General features: G+C 45.6%; 1 protein-coding gene across 2 annotated transcripts in view; it reads left to right on the forward strand.

The window, feature by feature from the left end:
• The window catches only part of LOC147902677 (HEAT/U-box domain-containing protein), a 167,833-nt gene that overhangs the window by 114,084 nt on the left and 33,170 nt on the right, over positions 1 to 20,579 (forward strand). For both annotated transcript variants that reach the window (XM_087373689.1, XM_087373690.1), the window contains exons 11-13: positions 10,465 to 11,317; positions 15,827 to 16,541; positions 16,725 to 17,845. In XM_087373689.1, the coding sequence (XP_087229815.1) occupies positions 10,465 to 11,317; positions 15,827 to 16,541; positions 16,725 to 17,845 (2,689 nt within the window). The remainder of the gene's footprint in view (positions 1 to 10,464; positions 11,318 to 15,826; positions 16,542 to 16,724; positions 17,846 to 20,579) is intronic.

Below are 20,579 nucleotides of genomic sequence, written 5' to 3' on the forward strand. Positions count from 1 at the left end.
GCTTCTCAGTTTTCTTTTCAAATCCCATACATGATAGTCCACAATGGACGATTTAAGTAAGGAGCTGTATTATGGCAAGCATGTTCTTTCTTAAAACCTGGTTTAACATAATGACAGACTAGATCTTCTGCAGCTGGGCACCGTCACTGAGGCTATGGTGTGATGGCTTTCACATTGCTCTGGCACTAGTGCAGATGTGGTTGTACTTTCCTACTTCACAATAATATGGCAAAGTGAAGAGAGAGAAAGAAAGAAAGAAAGTTCATTAAAAGTCTTCAAAAGACCGAAGGTTCTATGAGACAAAAGAACCTGATACAATGAGCTGAAAGGGTGGAGCCTCTAAGCAGGCAACAACACATGACAAAAATGAAAAAAAACATAATTATAAGATGCCAATACACAGAGAGAAATCTTTGAGCTATGGAGAAGATGTGGGCCCGCAGCACTATGACGATCATCTGGAAACTGGAGGAGAGGTCAAGCCTAAGAGAGGGTCGGCAATGTATGAGGCTGTGGTGCCGTAAGCATGTGATAGAGCATTGACGGCTGTTGGTATCCGTGCTCCGTTGTTGTCTCCTAGCTATGGCCCTAGACAAGTGCCACTGTCACTCTCATCGGCCGTGCCTCCATTCTGGTGAGCATAGAAGGAAGGTCTCCTAGTCTAGTCTATGCGTGAAGTTGCTGGTGATTCTGCCATGTTTGTGCCAAGAGAGAGAAAGAAAGTTTATTAAAGTCTTCGGAAGACCGATGGGTCTATGAGACTGTGAAACCCTGGTACAATCAAGTTGTGAGGGTGGAGCTACTAAACAAGCATCCACACCAATGCATAATGTAGGGGAGAGAGAGAGAGAGAGATTTATTAACATCTATAGGAGGCCTCATGGGCCTATGAGACAAAGTGCAAAACCAAAGTAACTCATACAAGCCGCTATGGGCTGAAGCAAAGGGCTCACTAAGGCCCTTGCTGAAAGCTAAAGTGCCAAACTAGTGAGCAAAATGTAGAGTAGCAAAATAGTAGTATCAAGTGCCCACAGCAAACACTCCTAGTATACGCACAAGCTCCATATATCTAGGTACCCTCCTGGCTCTCTGATGAGATGTGAGGAGCTCTCGTATCTGTGTCAATCGAGCTATCTCTCAAGGTGGCAGAGGGTGTGCTCTCCTCAATCTTATTATCCAATGGGCTACGTCAAGGGTGATGCCTCGTCTCTGGCGGTCTCCTCTGAGGAGGGCTGAAATAGACCGGACCTCGATCGTGCGTGCTCTGGTCACTCTCCGTGTATCTAGGTATACGCACAGGCTCCATATATCTAGGTACCCTCCTGGCTCTCTGATGAGATGTGAGGAGCTCTCGTAATTCTGTCAATCGAGCTATCTCTCAAGGTGGCGGAGGGTGTGCTCTCCTCAATCTTTGTATCCAATGGGCTACGTCAAGGGTGATGCCTCGTCTTTGGCGGTCTCCTCTGAGGAGGGCTGAAATAGACCGGACCTCGATCGTGCGTGCTCTGGTCACTCACCGTGATGCATGTGGAGTGTGTGCCTCTCGTCTGGTAGCATCATGGCAGTGACTGTCACTACTAATCCATGATGCTCTCATCTCGTCAAGCTCCTCTCCCTCAGCCTCCCTGGTGGCTGACTCAGATGCATAGAAGTCTGTGACACGTGTTTGTGCTTGGTCAATCTCCAATGGGTCTATGAGACTGAAAGAAAACCTGATACAAATCACAGTAAGGGGGGGGGGGGAGAGAGAGAGAGAGAGAGAGAGAGAGAGAGAGAGAGAGAAAGAAAGTTTATTAAAGTCTTCGGAAGACCGATGGGTCTATGAGACTATGAAAAACCTGGTACAAACAAGCGATGGTAGTGGAGCTACTAAACGAGCATCCACACCAATGCAAAATGCACAAAATGCAGAGTGATAGTACTAAGTCCTAAGTACAACATAGTCATGTCAGTGGTCGACTATATATCAATTTCATCATCATCATCATCAGGACATCAGGGTGGATGAGGCAATGGGGACATGAAATCGGCGATAGTGTGCTGTCGGCCAGTTACGGGTGCAGCCCTGGCACGTCTCCTGGTCATAGCTCTACGTCAAACCAGGGCTACTGTGACCCCTGGGGCTCCGACTCTGAACAGGGAGGGGATGTTCTTAAGTGTGATATGTGTGTCAACCCTCTATCTGAGGTGTCGGGTCACTAGCTGTTGGTTACGGTCACGTCGATGCCTCATCTCATGGGGGTCCATGTGCTCTGGCTGAAAAAACTCCGTGATAGAGCTCTGAGAGGGATCGGCCGAGGAAAAAATCTACTCTTGTCTCCGTGCTCGAAGTATCCTCTCACGGTGTCTGAGTCCCTCATGAATGAAACCTGCCAAACATCGTTGGTTTGAGTAGGAGAGGAATCGGGCCAAAATCCTATAGCTATCTCTGAAGAGGCAGTAGAAACGCCCTCGGATCTCATAGTAAACAGGACATTTGAAGATGAAGTGCTCCTCTGTCTCAACCTCCTGCATGTCACATAATGTGCATATGCACCTCTCCCTAGGTAGTTGCTCTACTTTGCTGCTCTCAATACGAAGTCTATGTGAAGAGACCCGAAATTGCCCAATAGAGATCCTCAATGAGTGGGGTAAGTAGATCTATATGTATCCTGGGGGGTCCATGAAACCCTTAGTTGTGATATGTAAGAAGTGATCTGTGTAGAAGCTAAGCTTCACTGGAGTTCACTCGGTCCCAACCAGGTCCGAAATGTGTGTAACTGTAAGAGACGGATCACGTGGTTGACCTCATGTGATAGGAGGGGAGAAAACGGAGCATCCATGCTGTACTGGAAGGGAGGTAGTCTATCCGTGTGGAGCCCTAGTTGTTCAAACCATCTCTCTGTGCGTGCATACCAGCATCTCGCTTCCCCTCATGCTCTACAAGTGCCATAGAAGAGGACAGTGCTAGCCATGGTAGCCAGCTACGCCCAGAGGTGTAATCCCCATACTCCGTGACTCGATACAGATACGTGATGACCTAAAATGCAGCATCTAGCTGCAATGGGGTTCACCCAAACTCAGCCTCAATGATCTGGTAAGGAACAGATGGCTTACCACTAATCATCCGTGATAACATGAGAACCTGTAGCTGCTCCACACGGGCACTCTGTATTTGACAGATCTAGCCCCCAACAAGGGCTGCCGTACATCCCCACTGGACGGACCAAGGAGTCAAAAAGCAACCCCTTGGTTCGTGGATCTTGAAAGTGCGAGTGGAAGCACTAGTCTGACCAATGAAGCATACCCTCTGCTCAAGCATTCCTGCATCGTGGGTCTCATAGTGAAGATGGGTCCGGAAAAGATAACCCCAAGATAAGTGTATGATGAAACTATCTCAACAGGTGACCCATCAAATGTGAACTGCTCCTGGTGCATGATGGCTCGAGATGTATTGAAGATCATGACCTTGGTTTTATCCAGGTTGACCTTCAAATCTCATGGGACTCACAAAGGGACTGTAGTGCGTCAATGTGTCTCTGGAGCCCCTCTGCTCAAGAAGACAAGAGAGCCACATCATCTACGTAAAGCAATATCCGGATTAGCGTGCCGGCAAGAGAGCAACCTACCCCCCCTGTGTCTATATCACTGTCTCAAGCTCGTCAATGTAGAGGCCAAACAAGGTAGGTGATAATGGACACCCTTGTTTGACCCTGATAGTGCTCATGATCTCATCTGTCCACCCAGATCATACCCGGACTCTGCCTGAAACTCTCTCGTAAAGTGCCATGACAGCCCAAATGATCTCCTGATCATAATTTAAATCCTATAGGCGTCGTATGAGGCGGGCTCAAGGAACCATGTCAAATGCCTTGCAAAAATCCACAAAGCAACAATAAACCCTTTGCTTCCGTGTCCTCGCCTCCTCGATGATACATCTGAGCATGAGAATGTGGTCCATGGTTCCATGATCATGCCGGAATCCGGCCTGTCCTGTTGCTCTAAGTCCTCGACACTCTGCAAATCTATTGACCTCGGAATCAAATACTGATGCATAAATCTTGGACATGGCATGTCTAATCATAATGGTCTTGTAGTTCTCCGGGCTCATGGGAACCCCTGCCTTGTGGATGGGTGAGATAGTGTTAATGGTCCAGGTGCGTGAAAACCCCAAACAAACAGCTTCATTAAAGAGCTTTGCTAAGATCGGGGCTAGGAGGTTAATCCCATATGCAATGAACTCAATGCATAGTCCCTCATGATCCTTCGCTCGGCCATTATGAAGTTTCATTACAGCATTTTACTCCCCCTAGTGAAGAGGGTGCAGGAAGTGGGACGTGGCAGATGTGAGGCTAGGAACTGCTGGCTGATTTGGGATGTCATAAAGTATGCGTGCATAATCATGCGAGACTTGAGTGTCAGTGAGTGGTGATGGGGACCGTCCCTCTAGAAATCTCCGCCAAAAGTCCTTAAGAGTTGTTACTAAATAAAATGTTCAGTAACTCCTCGTTCTGGCAAACGAAGTTTAGTTTCTTTCTGCGTACCAGTCGACGGTACTCGCGTAGCATCGCTGGTTCGCTCGAAAGACTGTTTTTGGTTTCAAATCTGAGCTGGCGGCGTAAAGCCTTACACTCATCATCGTACCAACTATTACAGGGTACAATTCCAGGGGGTGGTGGGCGGGTGGAGCGGGTGGTGTGGGGGAAAGCGTGAATGGCAGCCTCATGTAGTGAGCGGGTGACAAGGGCAGCACAATCCTCTAAAAGGGGTATGAAGTCAATATAAGCGAGAAGTATGTACAGACGGCCAGAGTAAGGAGGTGAGTGATCCCGATCAAAGCGTATATCGTGGTAGGTGGAGTAAGCACTGAGTGGGGTGGAAGGTGTTGTGCGAAGGGAGGTGGAGATGCTAAAGAAAAGGTATGTATGATCAGCCCCTAGGGGGAGAGGTGCTATAGTGAAGTCAGTAATGCAAGATGTGAAGACAGGGAATCCCATGATGTAATCAACAACAGTGGAGCCCCCCCCATGTGGAAAGCATGTGAAACCACCTGAAACGGGCCATTTGCCAAGACCATTATAGATAATGAGATCATGTATCCTGCCGAGGTCTAATGGGGCCTACCCATAAGATCAGAATGGACCTCGCCTGTCAGCCGAAATCCATAGCATGCCTGCCTCCTCAAGGTCAATATCTGGCAGTAGAGTGGAATCATCTCTGAAGTCAAGAAGTGCTACTTGACGGGCCCTTGTCCTCGCGTAGTTTCCCACTAGAAGGACTTCTCCGCGGCTAGAGAAGTCAACGATGGATTGATAAAGGGCAGCAAATGGGGATGTCTCATCATCACCTCGGATATCTCTGGCAAAGTGGGAGGTCTCAGGGGGGAAGTAGCAAACTGCGACAAATAGATCCCGGCTGTTCATGTGTCGAATCCGGATCCAAAGAAATCTAGAATGTGTCTCTCTGCTCTATTGAAATGGTCCCCCGAAGTGTGGATTTGAAAATGAATGCAACTCCACCTGAACCTCGAACTCCTCCTGTACCCCTCGACAAACTTCTCGTTCCGGCAAACGAAGTTTAGTTTCTTTCTGCGTACCAGTCGACGGTACTCGCGTAGCATCTCTGCTCGAAAGACTATTTTTGGTTTCAAATCTGAGCTGGCGGCGTAAAGCCTTACACTCATCATCGTACCAACTATTTCAGGATACGATCCTAGGGGGTGGTAGGTGGGTGGAGCGGGTGGTGTGAGGGAAAGCGTGGAGGGTAATTTTTTGTAGTGAGCGGGTGACTAGGGCAGCACGATCCTCTAATAGGGGTATGAAGTCAATATAAGCGAGAAGTATGTACAGACAGCCAGAGTCAATAGGTGAGTGATCGCAATCAAGCGTATATCATGATAGGTGGAGTAAGAGCTCAGTGGGGTGGAAGGTGATGTGCTACAGGGAGTGGAAATGCTAAAGAAAAGATAGGTATGATCAGCCCCTGGAGGGAGAGGTGCTACGGTAAAATCAGTGATGCGGGATGTGAAGGCAGGGGATCTCATGATGTAATCAACAACGCTAGAGCCTCTCCCATGTGGAAAGCACGTGAAACCACCTGAGGTGGGCCATCTGTCAAGACCATTATAAATAAGGAGATCATGCATTCTGCCAAGGTCTAATAGGGCTTGCCCATAAGATGTGATTGGACCTAGTCTATCAACCGAAACCCGTAGCATACCTACATCCTCAAGGTCAATGTTTGGTAGTAGAGTGTAATCATCCCTAAAGGCGAGTAGTGGTACCTGACAGGCGCCTATCCTTGCATTGAAGTCCCCAACTAGGAGGGCTTCTCCATGGCTAGAAAAGTCAACAATGGACTGATAAAGAGCAGCAAATGAAGATGTCTCATCCTCACCTCGAGTATTTCTAGCAAAGTGGGAGGTCTCAGGGGGGGAAGTAGCAAACTGCAACAAACAAATCCCGGCTGCCCATGTGCCGAATCTGGATCCAAGGAAACCTAGAATGTACATCTCTTTGCTCTACTGAAATGGTCCCCAAAAGTGTGGATCTGTAAAGGATTGCAACTCCCCCTGTACCCCTCGTCTCATCTCTATAGGCAGACTCCCATGTATACCCACTGACTACTGGTAGTGGGCGCTCTGGACACTGATGTGTCTCTGTGTAAAAGACTATGTCGTGACCTGTATAGGATTCTGTGAAGTTACCTGGTTCTGACCATAAGGTACCATTACAATTCCAAATGGTGCAGGATAGGGTCTCGGATATCTGAGTCTCATAGACCCCGCTTCCCTATGTAGGGGAGGGGGCTGGTGCCCTACGGGGGCTTGTAAGAAGTCGTCCCTCTCGTACCACTGCCCACTTCCCCTCCTTTCGGGCCTGATCTCGCTTATGCAACAAAAAGCGTCTCTCCTCAACCTGAGAGAGAGAGAGAGAGAGAGAGAGAGAGAGAGAGAGTTTATTGAAGTCTTCGGAAGACCAATGGGTCTATGAGACTGTGAGAATACTGATACAAAACAAGCTGAAAGGGTGGAGCTACTAAGTGAGCATCAACACCCATACTGCATGGTCATAATAACATCAATATAGAGTCAACATAATGTCGATATGACCCTCCTCATCACCTCTATCATCATATGTCATCAAAGTACAGAGCAAAATCCGGCCCAATATTGTGGAGGACACATCAACCGGTGAAACAATGGTAGAATAAATTCAGAGATAGGGTGTTGCCGACTATCTGTGGCGCTACTTGGCGTGATCTCCTAGCCGAGGCTCTGAGTCGGTGGACCAGGGCTATGGCGTGATCTTCTGGAAGAGGCTCTGCATCGGGACTAGGGCTACGCGAGAGAGCAGATGATATGATATGATTGTATTAGAGTCCTCTTGAGACCCTTCCGAATCTATGGGAATCACTATCAACAAATAGTGATCTTTTAGATCCGGTGAAAGAAAATACTATAGACTTGCTATATAGCTTAGTACTTGTTGAGCTAGCTTGTGTCCTAGTCCAAGTACCTTGTTGCGGTGTTCCAAATTTTCTTTTAGATACTTCCTAGCTTTGGAGGTGGCTGCTCTAATAGATTTTTCAGGTTGCGTCTGTTGTTGTCATATCTTTCTATGATGTGTGCATAGGCCTGACATCGTAGGAGTACATGCTGCTCAATTTTCACCTCTTGTGTGAGGAAGATTTTCCATGTTCTTTCTTCTCTTGGGATTCTAGGTCTTGCCCACCTTCCCTTCTCCACCTCTAGATCATGTGAGATGGTTCTCATTTTGCATATTAGATGCCTTTTGAACATCAATATGTTCCCCAAGGAATTTTTGCATCCCATAACTGCATATTGGATGAATTTCCTGTTTGTAGAACTGCACTTTTGCCCTGGATCTTGCCATAATTTTCGTACCATCTTGTGCATCACGAACTCCCTGATCTTACATGCATCCTCTTGTATATCAGCAGCTGTTGTACCCCATAATTCCATCCATTTCATCCCATCTCGGTGCCATCCAATGGATTGTGTAGCTTCCAATGCCTTGTGAGGTAGATTGTGAGAGTTACTAAAAGTCATCGAAAGACCGAAGGGTCGTTGAGAGTGAAGAAAGCAAATAGAATGTGTTGAATGGGTGGAGCCTTGAAACGAGCATATACACCCAAGGCATGTGCAACATAAACATAGAAATACTAATACATAAAATGTTTGAGTCCATGGAGAGAGACAGGAACTGCGGTGTGGCGTCCTTACTTAGGTCCTTTGGATGTTGGCAGATGGGTCAAGCCCACAGGAGATCATGGTGATGTACGAGGCTGTAGTGGCATAAAACCTACGATGGAGCACCGCCAACAATCAATGTGTGGTTCGTTGTGGCCTCCTAGTTGTGGCCCTGTGTCGTCGAACAATTGCCATTGTCACAACCGTAGGCTATGTCTCTGTACTGGTAAACATGGAGGGAAGATCCCATAGCCCCATCTATGCATCAACTCGCTGGTGAGTCTGTTGTGTCTCTTGCTCGGGCCTCGTCTACACGGTCTCCTTGGGGCCTGCTAGTCGATGCTATCTGGCTGGAGAAACTCAATGATCACACTCTCAGTGGAATTTGGCTGAGCACCCTGATCTTGTCTATGTGCCTTGAGCAAATGGTTTCTATGTTGGGCAGGCTCATGAATGAAAGTCGCTTAACATCTCTAACCCGGGTAAGACAAGAGGCTGGAGAGGGGTTTGAATCCATCCTTGAAAAGACAATGATAACAACCTTGGATCTCGTAGTACACAGGGCATCTAAACGTGAAGTGCTCTTCTAATTCAATCTCTTGCAGATCACATAGAGTATAGATGCGACCCTCTCTAGGTATCCCCTCAACGCTCCCACTCTCGATGCGTAATTACTATGATGAGAGATGGAAAGGCCTGATCGATATCCTCGAAGAAAAGGGGAGATGGATACATGTATAGCCTAGTGGGTGATGAAGCCCGCCTCTGATATCTGTGTGAACTATGCATGACTATCTCAAGCTACATGATTGTGTAGGTCCAATAGTGCGAGAATATTTTGATTGTGATTGTGATGTTTTGGAGAGTCTCCACTTTGTGTATCTTGGAAAATTGGTGTATGATAACCATCACAAGTATCTTCCTACGAATCATCCTACCAACAATCCCATGCTTCTTTTGGTGGGCTTGATATGAGAGTAGCACCTCCAATGATAAAGGCAAGGGATTGGTTGTTGGAATGGCATGATCCTAAGACACCAACACCTCCACATGGCATAGAAAGGATTTCTATTTTCTACAACCGTATTGGAAGCTTTAAAAATCACCCATGTTTTGGATTCGATGTACATATTCAAAAATATTTCTAAAAGCCTATGAAATCATATGGTAGGAGATAAGGACAGTTGGATGCAGGGAGAGGACTTGAGGGATAGGGGGATAAAGAGGAACATGTGGCAAATAGAGGTATATGGTAAGTTCAAGTGCCAAAGGCACTGTGAGTTTTACTCCAATGAAAAGATACATGTATTCTTTTTGTAAGTAGTGGTTCCTATTGAAGCTAAGCTTCATACGAAGCTTGTTGGGGGCTCACTAGGTCTTGAATGTAAGTAGCTGTAAAGGGTCCTCTCGGATAACCTGGTTAGCCTTGTGGTAAGTGAGTGGCACATGTGGGGCCTCACGGCTCTACTGAAAGGGAGGTAATTTGTCCATATGGGGCCTTAGGCTTGCAAACCATGTACATGTAAATGCATACCAACACCTCTGATCACCCTTAGTTGCTAAAGTCATGGATGAAGATAAGGCCACCCATGTTAGCCTACATCCGATGGAGGTCAGAACCTTTGTGTATTGAGTACCTGTTGGGCTAGCTTGGCTAGTCCCAGTACCTTGTTACGATGTTACACATGCGCGCGCGTGAGAGAGAGAGAAGTAGAAGAAGTAGAAGAAGTAGAGTCTATTAACGTCCTCGGGGGGCCAAAAATGACCCCCCGAGAGAAGTAGAAGAAGTAGAGTCTATTAACGTTAGAGAGAGAGAGAGAGAGAGAGAGAGAGAAGTAGAATTCATTATCGTCCTCAGGGGGCCAAAAATCACCCATGGGACCTAATCGGAAGTTTATTAAAGTAGAGAGAGAGAGAGAAAGAAAGTTTATTAAAGTCTTCGGAAGATCAATGGGTCTATGAGACGGTGAAAAACCTACAAACGAGCTGTGGTAGTGGAGCTACTAAGCGAGCATCCGCACCAATGCAAAATGCACACCGATGGGTCTATGAGACTGAAAAACCTGGTACAAACGAGCTGTGGTAGTAGCGAGAGAGAGAGAGAGACTGTGTGTGCGCACGTGCACATGCGCGCCACACTAATGGGGAAGGTGTTGAACTGTCTTTTAATGTGAATCGAGGATCGATTGGATTTTAGCCATTTGTATCTATTGTGTGACCTTGAGATCATGACCACATGTGAAATATTGGTCACAAGCTTTCTTCTAATGCAGGCATCTACTAGGAGGTTCAGGGGAGTCATATCCTCCAATATTATCGAAGCAAGCAGTTGGACAGGTTATAACATTACTGTTGCAGCGCATGATTCATATTTTAATGGATTGCAATAGCCCATGGGCTCGATATGCTGCTTCATCTGTACTGCAGCCTGATACAGGATTACGTCTGGTAACAACGGACGAAGAGAACTTGCAAGTTGATCTGGCATGTGCTGCTGTGCAGACGCTATGCTCTAGCAATTTTTGCATTCAAAATCTGCATGCCAGTTCTGACATTGTACCCAAGGTTGTAGGGTGCCTTTTCTGTATATACTGGAATTACAGCATTCTCTTGGGTAAAGAATCCAACGGACAAGGTGATGTGGCACTGAGAAATGACTCCGATGATGAGACTGGTGAAGGCATTACAGACAGTCAGTTTGAAGCTAATTCTAATATTCAGAATGTAGACGATATCTCCAATGAAGGTCTGTCCCCTTTCATTAATGGCTCTCAGCATGAAACAGAGGCAATGAGGAAAATGATACTTAGTATTCAGTCTGTACTAAATAACAGATTCTGCAAAAATCTTTCATCTGTGACACGAGCTCACGTTGGACAGATGTTGGTACAATGTGTGCGGCATGCTATTTTTGATGAGTCCATGGAAAACGTTCCGATGACTTCTTTATGTGCCGGCTGGCTTCTAGCTCTAATTGATCAAGTATGCTTTGATATGGAAGAAACACAACATTTGCTGGACTTTCTGTTCGAGCCTGCCTATTCTTGGCCTGTTTTCGTTGCTGTTCCTGATGAAAGTGATGAGTATCCCAAGATAGTGCAGAATCAAATGCAACTTGAAATTCAGGTTGTCATCACTTAAAACCTCTTCTTTCTTGGTAATATGTGACTATTTCTTGAAAGTTTGACATTGCAATCTATCTCTGCCAAAAGTTCTCATCCCCTTGAAATCCATAGCATATTGGTGGCTACAAAAAAGGAGATACTTATTGTAAAATAGAATCACTCACTTGATGATGGATATTGTGAGGACGAGTACTTGTTTTTCAGTTTATTATGTGGTGGATCTTTTCAGGGGATGTTCTTTTGTTAGCTAACCATCAGAGAACCATTAAACTATGTGAAAAGGAAGGGATATGACATGCTCATTGAAAAAAGTTTCCATCTGGAAGGAAAAGCGAGAATTACCGTGTACATTTACAAGTACACCATGTGGGTAGAGCTAATGCCCTTAAGCTAATTTCAAAGACTGAATGATAGGATATGATTTTTTGTTAAACTTGCAACCCACTTGATTATTACTCCGGGTGAAGGAAGTCTCAGCTGAGATGTACACTAAGCTTCCATGATCCTTGAAATTTATCCAAGAGTTCACTATCACTTATTGGGTTCCCTTTGTTTTCCCATCTATCCAAGCTTTGTTCAATCTCCCATGATAAGAGAATCAGAATTAGAGGCATAGAGAGAGAAAACTTCACATTTCAGACTGGGGTGCCTGAATTCCACACCTATTCCATGCTTACCAAACGCCTGCTTGGGGCTAGGTATCTCCCATTAGTTAAGTTAACATATAATGTGGCTGAGCAGAGATCGGAATGGATAAGTATCTCCCATTAGTGAAGTTAACATATAATAACATTGTACACCCATTAGAAGTCATTTATGGAAAAGTAATCTTACCACCTATCCTGAAGACCTGATCCCGCAACCCCTCCCTGCACTTCTATTCTGCCACAGCCCATCGTACGATGGGCTGTGGCGCCGTACAGTCCAAATCAGGGGTGTTCCCCCACTTGCAACCCCCACCAGCAGATCAGTGCTGCTCCCACGCCCGAGGACCAGCGCAAGGACACTCTCTGGGGTCCAAAGCAGCTCGGCTGCTTTCTTCTGCAGCTAGGCTGCTGCATTGTGTTGCTTCTCCAGCCCCGGCCCCTTGTGTGCACTGTGCATTGCCCTCGTCACTCAGCTCATGGTAAAGCAGCTCTTGAGCACACAGCACACCCACAGCCCACTGTGGGTCATCCGGTCCTCCCTTTGGCACTCTTTGACCTCAATCCGCATCTTCATCACCCAAAGGAGGCACCGCCTGCTCGTGTAGACAGTTCATGGTCTAGGGACTGGCATTGTACACTCATTCTCCTTCCTCCATCGCTTGACCGGCCCCCTCGAGAAGAAGAAGATTTGAAGCCGCTCTCAAGCTCGTGGAAAGCGTCAAGTTTCTTTGTGGCTAGCTCTTTCTCGTGGCAGCTCACTTTTGCAGTTCACTATTCTTTCTAAGTTCGAGAGCTTGCATGTGGAAGAGCTTCGGGGTCTTTATTTCAGGGCTGGGCCGGTTCATTGGTGGCCTTCTTCTCGCGCGCACTTTTTGCTTCTTTCTTCTTACCCTTCTTTTCCCGCCTTTTGCGGATGGGCAATTTAATTCTTATTACTAGTGACTGGGACATTGGTGGCGAACTTTGGTCTGGCCAGAGGGGATCTATGGTAGCACCCTTGACTCTCCAGCTGTCAAAGTTCTTCTGTCACCAGCGGATAACAACAGGTATAGCAGGTAGTGAATCTTACAGGATGAGGCTGTCGAAGGCAAGGTAGTAGGCCTCACTCCCTTGAGGAGGCGGATTAGGCATTGGATCCAGGCCAGCTTGGTACTAGATGGTGACCACATCTAGGAGGTCACTATCTATGGATGCGGTGTTTTCCTCCTCCAGCTAAGCTCCTGGATACCGCTCTAACTCTCATGGAGCGTAGCCCCATCCTCTTGGACACTCATCTGGTTTTCCTCATCCCTTGGTATCGTGGATTCACGGTGGAAGACATGGACTCGACTCACCATGTTCTCCGCTTCCCAATGACGCTCCGCTTTTCGGGGCTTCCAATGGAATACAGGTCCATCCTTCCTTCCATTGGAGGAGCTTTTGGCACAGTTTTGGAGTACACAGTTGAGTCGAAGTCGAAAGTGGTGACAGACGATGGGGCTCCTTGACTCAGGCTAGTGTTAGAGAGCCCGGATACCCTTCCAATTGTGATTCTCTTGGAGATTTTGGAGGGGGGTACTTTTAGTCAGCGTTTGGAGGTTTCAGGCTTACCAGGTCAGTGTTTGAGGTGTAGGCAAAAGGGGCACCTAGCTAGAGATTGTACACGAGGCCAGTGCAGGACGCATCCCTCCCCTCAGAGACACAGGGACAGCATAGTGACTCGAGAGGGGAGGGGACTCAGAGGGCACCTAGGCAGACACAGCAAGAATTTCAGAGACAGTAGCCAGAGTTGCAGACCCCTTGGGTAGAGCCTTCAGAGGGAAGGTGGACCAAGGTGGGGAAAAAGAAGAGGAGCAAGTGGGCCAAAAAGAATCAACAACTGTAAGAGGCAAGCACAAGTAGCTATGCACTCACAAGGAGATCTGATTGGAGGCCCACAGGTATCACGTGATCTGGTGAGGGAGATATCAACCTCAGGACATCCTTTAGGCCCCTCCGGAGGAGAGACTTCTCACCCACTGCTGGATTCTCCATCGCAGCAAGAGCAGGCGTCACAAACCCCCAAAGCACCAGTGCCCATAGCCTCTCTAACTCACCCCCCTGAGTTCAGAGGAGAACCCCTAGAGGACGCAAGTGCCTCCACCGCAGCACCCTTCCTCTGGGATAGCAGTAGACTCCACAGAGCCTTCTTCCCCGCCAGCCTCCTCTCTGCAGCCCCCTTCCGTGCCTCCCCCACCCTCGTCGCCCCGCCGTATTCTCATCCCTCGGTGATTACCCTCACCACCCGCCCTTCCCCTCCAGCCCCCTCTCCTTCCCATCAGTTAGCCGCAGCCTCGCCTGGGGCATCTTCTTCGAGCACCCCGCCAGGCTCAACAACTGACCCTGCTTTCGCGAGCAAGGGCAAGACAAAGTTTCCCCTGTCGACCTCTCCCTAGCAACAATAGAATCATTGGAGCACCACCTACACGTGTGACATGGCCAAACCTGTGCTTAGGATGGTGGAGTTAGGGTATCCATCCACCCAACTCATAGTATTATTAATAGGTTGTGCTACAAAATGAAAAGGATGGTTCCTTTTTTGAACTAACTTAGTTTTTTGCCAGGCATTTTTATTAACTTTTTATAAAATGTAGAGTTATTGATTACGAAAAGAGTATGAACATCAAGATGATCCAATCAAGAGGATCTATAGCCAAAATCCATGGCTCCACTGATGATCTAGAATTCACTTTCACTGCCATAGGAGTGGGAAACCATTACCAACTGACACATGTTGCATGCCCTGGGTCACCTCTAGGCCAACTAATGCACCCATCCATCTACATCCTTGTGGGAAACTGTTAGACCTTGGCAAGGAGAAGCTATACTTGGAACATGCTTAAATCATATGGAAGCAAAAACAATAACAACTCAAAGTGGCTGAGAGGCTGCTACCGCGAGAGTACTAGCAGTTGGGACCTTGGAACTATTTGGAGATCCCGGATTCTTACCCCATGCCCTTGGAGTTGACCGTTCTGATCCTGCAGCCCCGTAAAGGGGGCATCAATACGGTAGGGTCGCGCACCCACTTGGTTCAGATCCTCCATTTTATAACTGATTTGATAGCTTCAGGAATTATTAAAAGTTTGCAGTTCCACAGGAAATAGTCTGGTGATCATAGATCTAAATAATGTAATTTTTAGAGCCACTATCTGCAGATTGTCTATGATGTGGTCTTTTTGAGAGAAAATTGAAGACCATGGAAGATTAACTCTCGTAGTTCAAAGAGCTACTAAGGAGAGATTAACCATGGTTGGTTGTATAAAGAAACGAAGGTAATCCCACCAAAGATGGTGCTGGATACAATCCTTACGTATGAAGGCACAAAGCCAACAAAGCAACTTCCATGGATCCAAAATATTCAAAGCTGGGTTAAGCAACAACAATGGAAGGGTCTACGTGTGCTCAATGTGACATTCATCTGTATCTATATGTACTTGTGCATCTATTATTATTTCTAGAGCAAAGATTCGGTGACATTGTTTCCCACATGGGGGTCACATCAGGTGTCTGTGTTATGAAAGATTATGCTAGACAATGTTTCATGTGGGCCCCTCACCAGTGACTATCTTTCCCTGACTTGGATATTAATTCTGCATCTTAACTTGTGCTAGGAGTCTATTGAGAAATACTCAACCTCTGGAAATGATGTCTGATATAAGTATTTCCCTTTGCTTTGTGTGACAGCGAAGGCTTTTGGATTAGACTGCCTGTGCTATTGCTTCCTTTTGACTTGCTAACTGTTGAGGCTTCTTTTCAGGCAGGGCTGTGTAGTTTTGGATTAAATCACCTTGGTATGTTTTGTTAATCTGCAGTTAGCTGAATTCGTATTAAATCATGTGTAGGAACCTAGACACACTTTCGTTGCAGCCTTCGTTGACAAGGTTGCTTCAGCCCTTGGATGGGATAAGGTTGTAATCCGTTCAACATCACCACACATGCAAGCTACAGAATTGGTTAATTATGGATTTCAACCAGCTTATAGAATCTGGTTGCTGATTGAGCTTCTTTGCACCTGGCATTGGCCTGGAGGCAAGGCTGTGGATTCTGTTATACCTTATCTGGAGTATTGCGCAGGGCATGCAAGTGGATGTCCTGGACAGATTGTTCTGGATAATGTTGTGAATTCACTGTTTTCAGCTGCATTGATAAGAAATTTTGATTTGGAGTTCAGTAACAAGTTTTGGATGGGATTAGATGAAGACATGGAAGTCCTGGAGGATGCTTGTGTACGTGCTTTACTAGTTCTGTTGAAGAAGCTTTTAAGAAAAGATCCTCCGCATGCAATGATTCATACCCCGGAAAGGTTATTTAGTATGCTTATTTTGGATGGAGGATTTCTGGAAGAGCCTCTGCTTCACAAGAACTTAAACATTCTACCATTTATGCTTACAATTTTTGTGCCATTCTTGCGGAAAAGGCGTGAGATATTGAATGAAAGCATCTCAAATAATTCATCTGACGTGAAAACTCAATGTTCCTTAGAGATGGCTGTCTGCAAATGGATGGTGCTAGCACTATCTGCTCCACCTCTTAGCACATGTGACAACAGCAAATCAGGTCTAATCTCCACCTTTCTGCTGAGCCCATGTGCAGGTTTCAATGTAAATGCCAAATATTTCTTAGTGCAGAAATGTGTGTTTGTCTAGGGTAGCATTCAGAACAAATAAATTGTGGGGAGAGAGAAAATCAGATGCCTGTTCTGTGCAGCTCTGATTAATTTAACAGATTGTCTGTGTGCAGATGTCAAGCATCTGGTTCGGGTTGCTGTTTCCTGCTTTCCACTTCATCATGCAGGAGGGTCTGTGACAATAATGGCAGCTTCCTCTGCTCGTGCAACGTCGCAGGAAAGACTTCTATTGCTAGCTCTGCTCCGAAAACAGGCTTCTCGTGAGGCTGTGGCTGGTTATCATGCTCGTGTGGCTGAGCAACGTGTATTAGCACAGCGGGGCTACGTGGAGGATAGCGATCAGAGGCAGGCATACGAAAGGACTCTTGCAAAACTGGTGGCTGCGACTGTTGCATACTCCTGGCAGGATTTTGAATCAGAAGATTGGGCATTTGTTATCAACGAGATGTGCAAATGGCTGGAGGCTGCAGTTCTTGAAGCTGAAGATTTCACAGAGCTGGTGGCGAGCGTAATTAAGGACACAGATATTGGAGTAGGGAAAGAGTCACAGGCCTCCACCATTGTTGCCAACATAGGTTTACAGGTCACACGAGCTAAGAATAGGCAAACAGAATTGACTTGGACTGCTGTCGCTATTTTCTCTCTTGTAGATGCAGTTGAAAAATTGGATCATACCAATACTTCAATGTCTGTGGCACATTTGCGATCGAATAATTGGGATAGGGCCAAACGGAGAGCTGTAGAGGACATTCTGCGCATTTTCTTTGCAAGTGGCTTGGCTGAATCCGTGGCAATGGACTCAGATGCTGGGGAATATGCAGGCAGTACCATTGCCCTTTCCCGTATAGAAAATTCTCACTTGTGGGAGAATATATCTGAAATTGTTCTGAGTGTTTCAGGTCAAGAGAAAACAGCTGCTGCACACTCTGTGGATTTATGGGGTGTGGGCAAAGGTGCTGTAAGAGCTTTATACGGATTACTGTTTTCACCTTATTCCATTGGAGAACTGCAGCTGGCTGCTTATTCCTTGTTGGCAAGTGCACCCCTTCAGCAATCAGCTGTTACCTATGAAGAAGCAAGTTTGCAGCAGGAGCCGTTGGAGGAAGAAGCTCTGAACATGGGTATAGGAGATACATCATCGTCAGATTTGGCAAAGATAAGAAATGAGCTGGCTATTGTTCTCGAGACTACACCAGTAGATATTCTTGAAAGTTCTGTTCTCTCTCCCCTTCGGGTAATTTATCTCCCCTTGTGCATCTGTTCATATTTGCCTCAGACAAAAGTTGGCTTTGTAACCTTTGTCTCCCATGTTTCTAGACCTTGTCAGATGTTTTGGCCCTTGGGATTATGATGTTTGGATGCAGTCAAAATAAATGGAGAGTTTTAAAAGTCTGAATTTTAGCTCACCCAGGAAATTGCCTAGAGCTTCATAAATTTATCTACAGATTTGTAGTTCAACTAGGTAAGTCTCGACTGATAACTAAATCCATGGTTGTCTTCTTGTATTGAAGGAATTTGGGAGGTGTACATTAGAGTGTATATGTATTTTTCTTAAAATATTTCACACAATGATTATCCTCATTGATGTCTTGCCATCACCCTGCCCTGGCTTCTCAAAAACAAACTCAAAAGGAAGAAAGATATGAGGTATTGACAGAATTCCATCAATGGGATGGCATAGAATTGGACAAAAGCTGTGGATATCTGTCAGTTTTGGTTGCTGATCTAATTCTGGCACGCAAAACAGTAAGAACAGCTGTTAGAAAATGGAGCGAGGGTTTGAGGAGAACAAGCGGGAGCAAGCTGTATTGAGAATTCAGCAACACACATGAGAGATTGCCTTAGGATAGTCATAGAGACGAAACCCTAGAATGGATTCTAACTAGGGTGAACACACATGGTAACTAACTCAATAACTAATTGTGGTTAGGGGGAAAAAACTTATAAAGGGAAAAGTACCCCTGGCCCTTATTACATTGGCCATTGCCTTAGAGATTAATATTTCTAACACCCCTCTGCAGTGACAATGTTTGAATGTACAAGGAATAATGTCAATCACCAAACGGATAGAGTTTAAAGCTTTGTGGAAGCCTAAAACTTTTCACAGATGTAAGGCTTTGGTGAAAAGATCTGCCACATTTTGATGTGTAGGGAAAAAGACCAAGCTGATCTCCCCTGCATGTAGCCGCTCTCGAACATAGTGACAGTGTATCTCTATATGTTTGTACGTGCATGAAAGACAAGATTCCGCACCACTGTGATAGTTCTCTGACTGTTAGTGAGAATTGGAGTAGGCTCCAGACACATTCCGTTGTGGTTATGAAAGCTTCCCTCTACTCAACTACATATGATGAGATAGAAACCATTGATTGTTTCTTGCTCAGCCAAGAAATACACGAGTGTCCGAGGTAGAAACAATTACCACTAGTCAATTTCCTAGTATCAAAATGCCCAGCCCAATCCAAATTGCTTTAATGATATAGCCATGAAGAAACGAATTGGGTTCTTGAACAGATTGCAGATTCTTGTCAATTAACTGGGTGGGAAACATAAGAAGTAACTTCCCTCAATTGAGTAGCTATTGGAACTTGACCACCTTCAACAAATCAAAAAGGCAAAATTTCTCTCTTTCATCACTGCCTTGCTAGAGGAAGTTTATATAGGGAATTGGAAGCTCCTTATTTGATCTTCCACATGTTTTTTGGTTTTTAAATCTTTGTTACTTGTCCTCTCTCAGCTAGAGTCTCTCGTCATTTGCCCTCCACGTAACTCTCCTTGATACCAAATTGATGCTCCTAAAGAACCACAAGGTGGTGCCCTCAAGTATTCATGCTCTCTTGTTTCATTTTGCCAATGTGGTGCTGGTGTGTATTTCAGCTGGCATACCTTGCTTACATGAAACAATGCTGAAATACTTGCCATTTGTTAATGTAAGCGAATATTTCAGCCTAGCATATGTGTAGATCCTGATGCACAAAGGCACTTGATGGTTCCTTGGTCCACCCATCTCTATGCCATACCAGTATTTGGAAAGACACGGTACATACTTTGATGGTCATTTGGTTGAATATGCAGATGTCTTCCAGGGCTGCTCTTGCCATGAGGATTTTCTTCCTCAAGGAGTGGAGAGGCTGTTTGAGGTGGCACTTTCAGCCTCAGCCCTAGATCTTTAGTGGGCATTTTTTATGAGTAGGGCTTGACCCTCTCAGTTTTTTCTCATGCTAAACTTGGTGTACTCTTGCCTTGAGCACTTAGCTCTTGGGGCTTTTTTCATTCTCAATAGAAGTCTCTTTCATGGAAAAAAAAACTTATTATGTAACTTTCCTCCTAGACATTCATCCTTTTTGCATAGAGATTAGATCTATCAAAGCAAGGATTACAAATCCACATGTGTAGTTAATTCTATCAATAAGCAAGAAATTGGTTTTCAGTATTATCTGTCATGAAACAACATGAATAAATATAGTACGTTCTTTTCATCACATTGATCTCAAGACTCAAATGTAAGAAATGATAATGGCGCACTTTTTTAGAGTGGGTTTGTACGTTTATGATGAATGATTGTTACAACTAGTAGAAGGTGATCCACCAAAGAAAATGCCAATTCATAGGAGCTGTTCAATTCACAAGCATCAGGTCTTAGTGGAATTATACAAAACGCCGCAAGACAGGCCCTAGCACGCATAATTCATGCTGCAGAGGTTTTCCATGGAGAAGAGCAGCATCGTACTAAAGGCTTTGGACCTGACCTAACATTCAGTTATGCTTTGGACATGACCTAACATCCAGTAAAGGGTCTCCAATGCTCAGACACAGCCTGATAGATTCATAAAGGCATACAAGTAGTATGGTGCTTTTGATCTCTGCATGATAATTCATACAAGAGAAAATGGTGCTTTTTGCTCTGGAAGTCCTAACTTTTTGTTCACAATCGATGCATGCTATGAAGTAAGCTTGTAAGAATCTGC

Source organism: Dipteris shenzhenensis, chromosome 4, assembly GCF_047967505.1.
Source record: "Dipteris shenzhenensis isolate YYH24624 ecotype China chromosome 4, Dip_SZ_1.0, whole genome shotgun sequence".
Classification (NCBI taxonomy): domain Eukaryota; kingdom Viridiplantae; phylum Streptophyta; class Polypodiopsida; order Gleicheniales; family Dipteridaceae; genus Dipteris; species Dipteris shenzhenensis.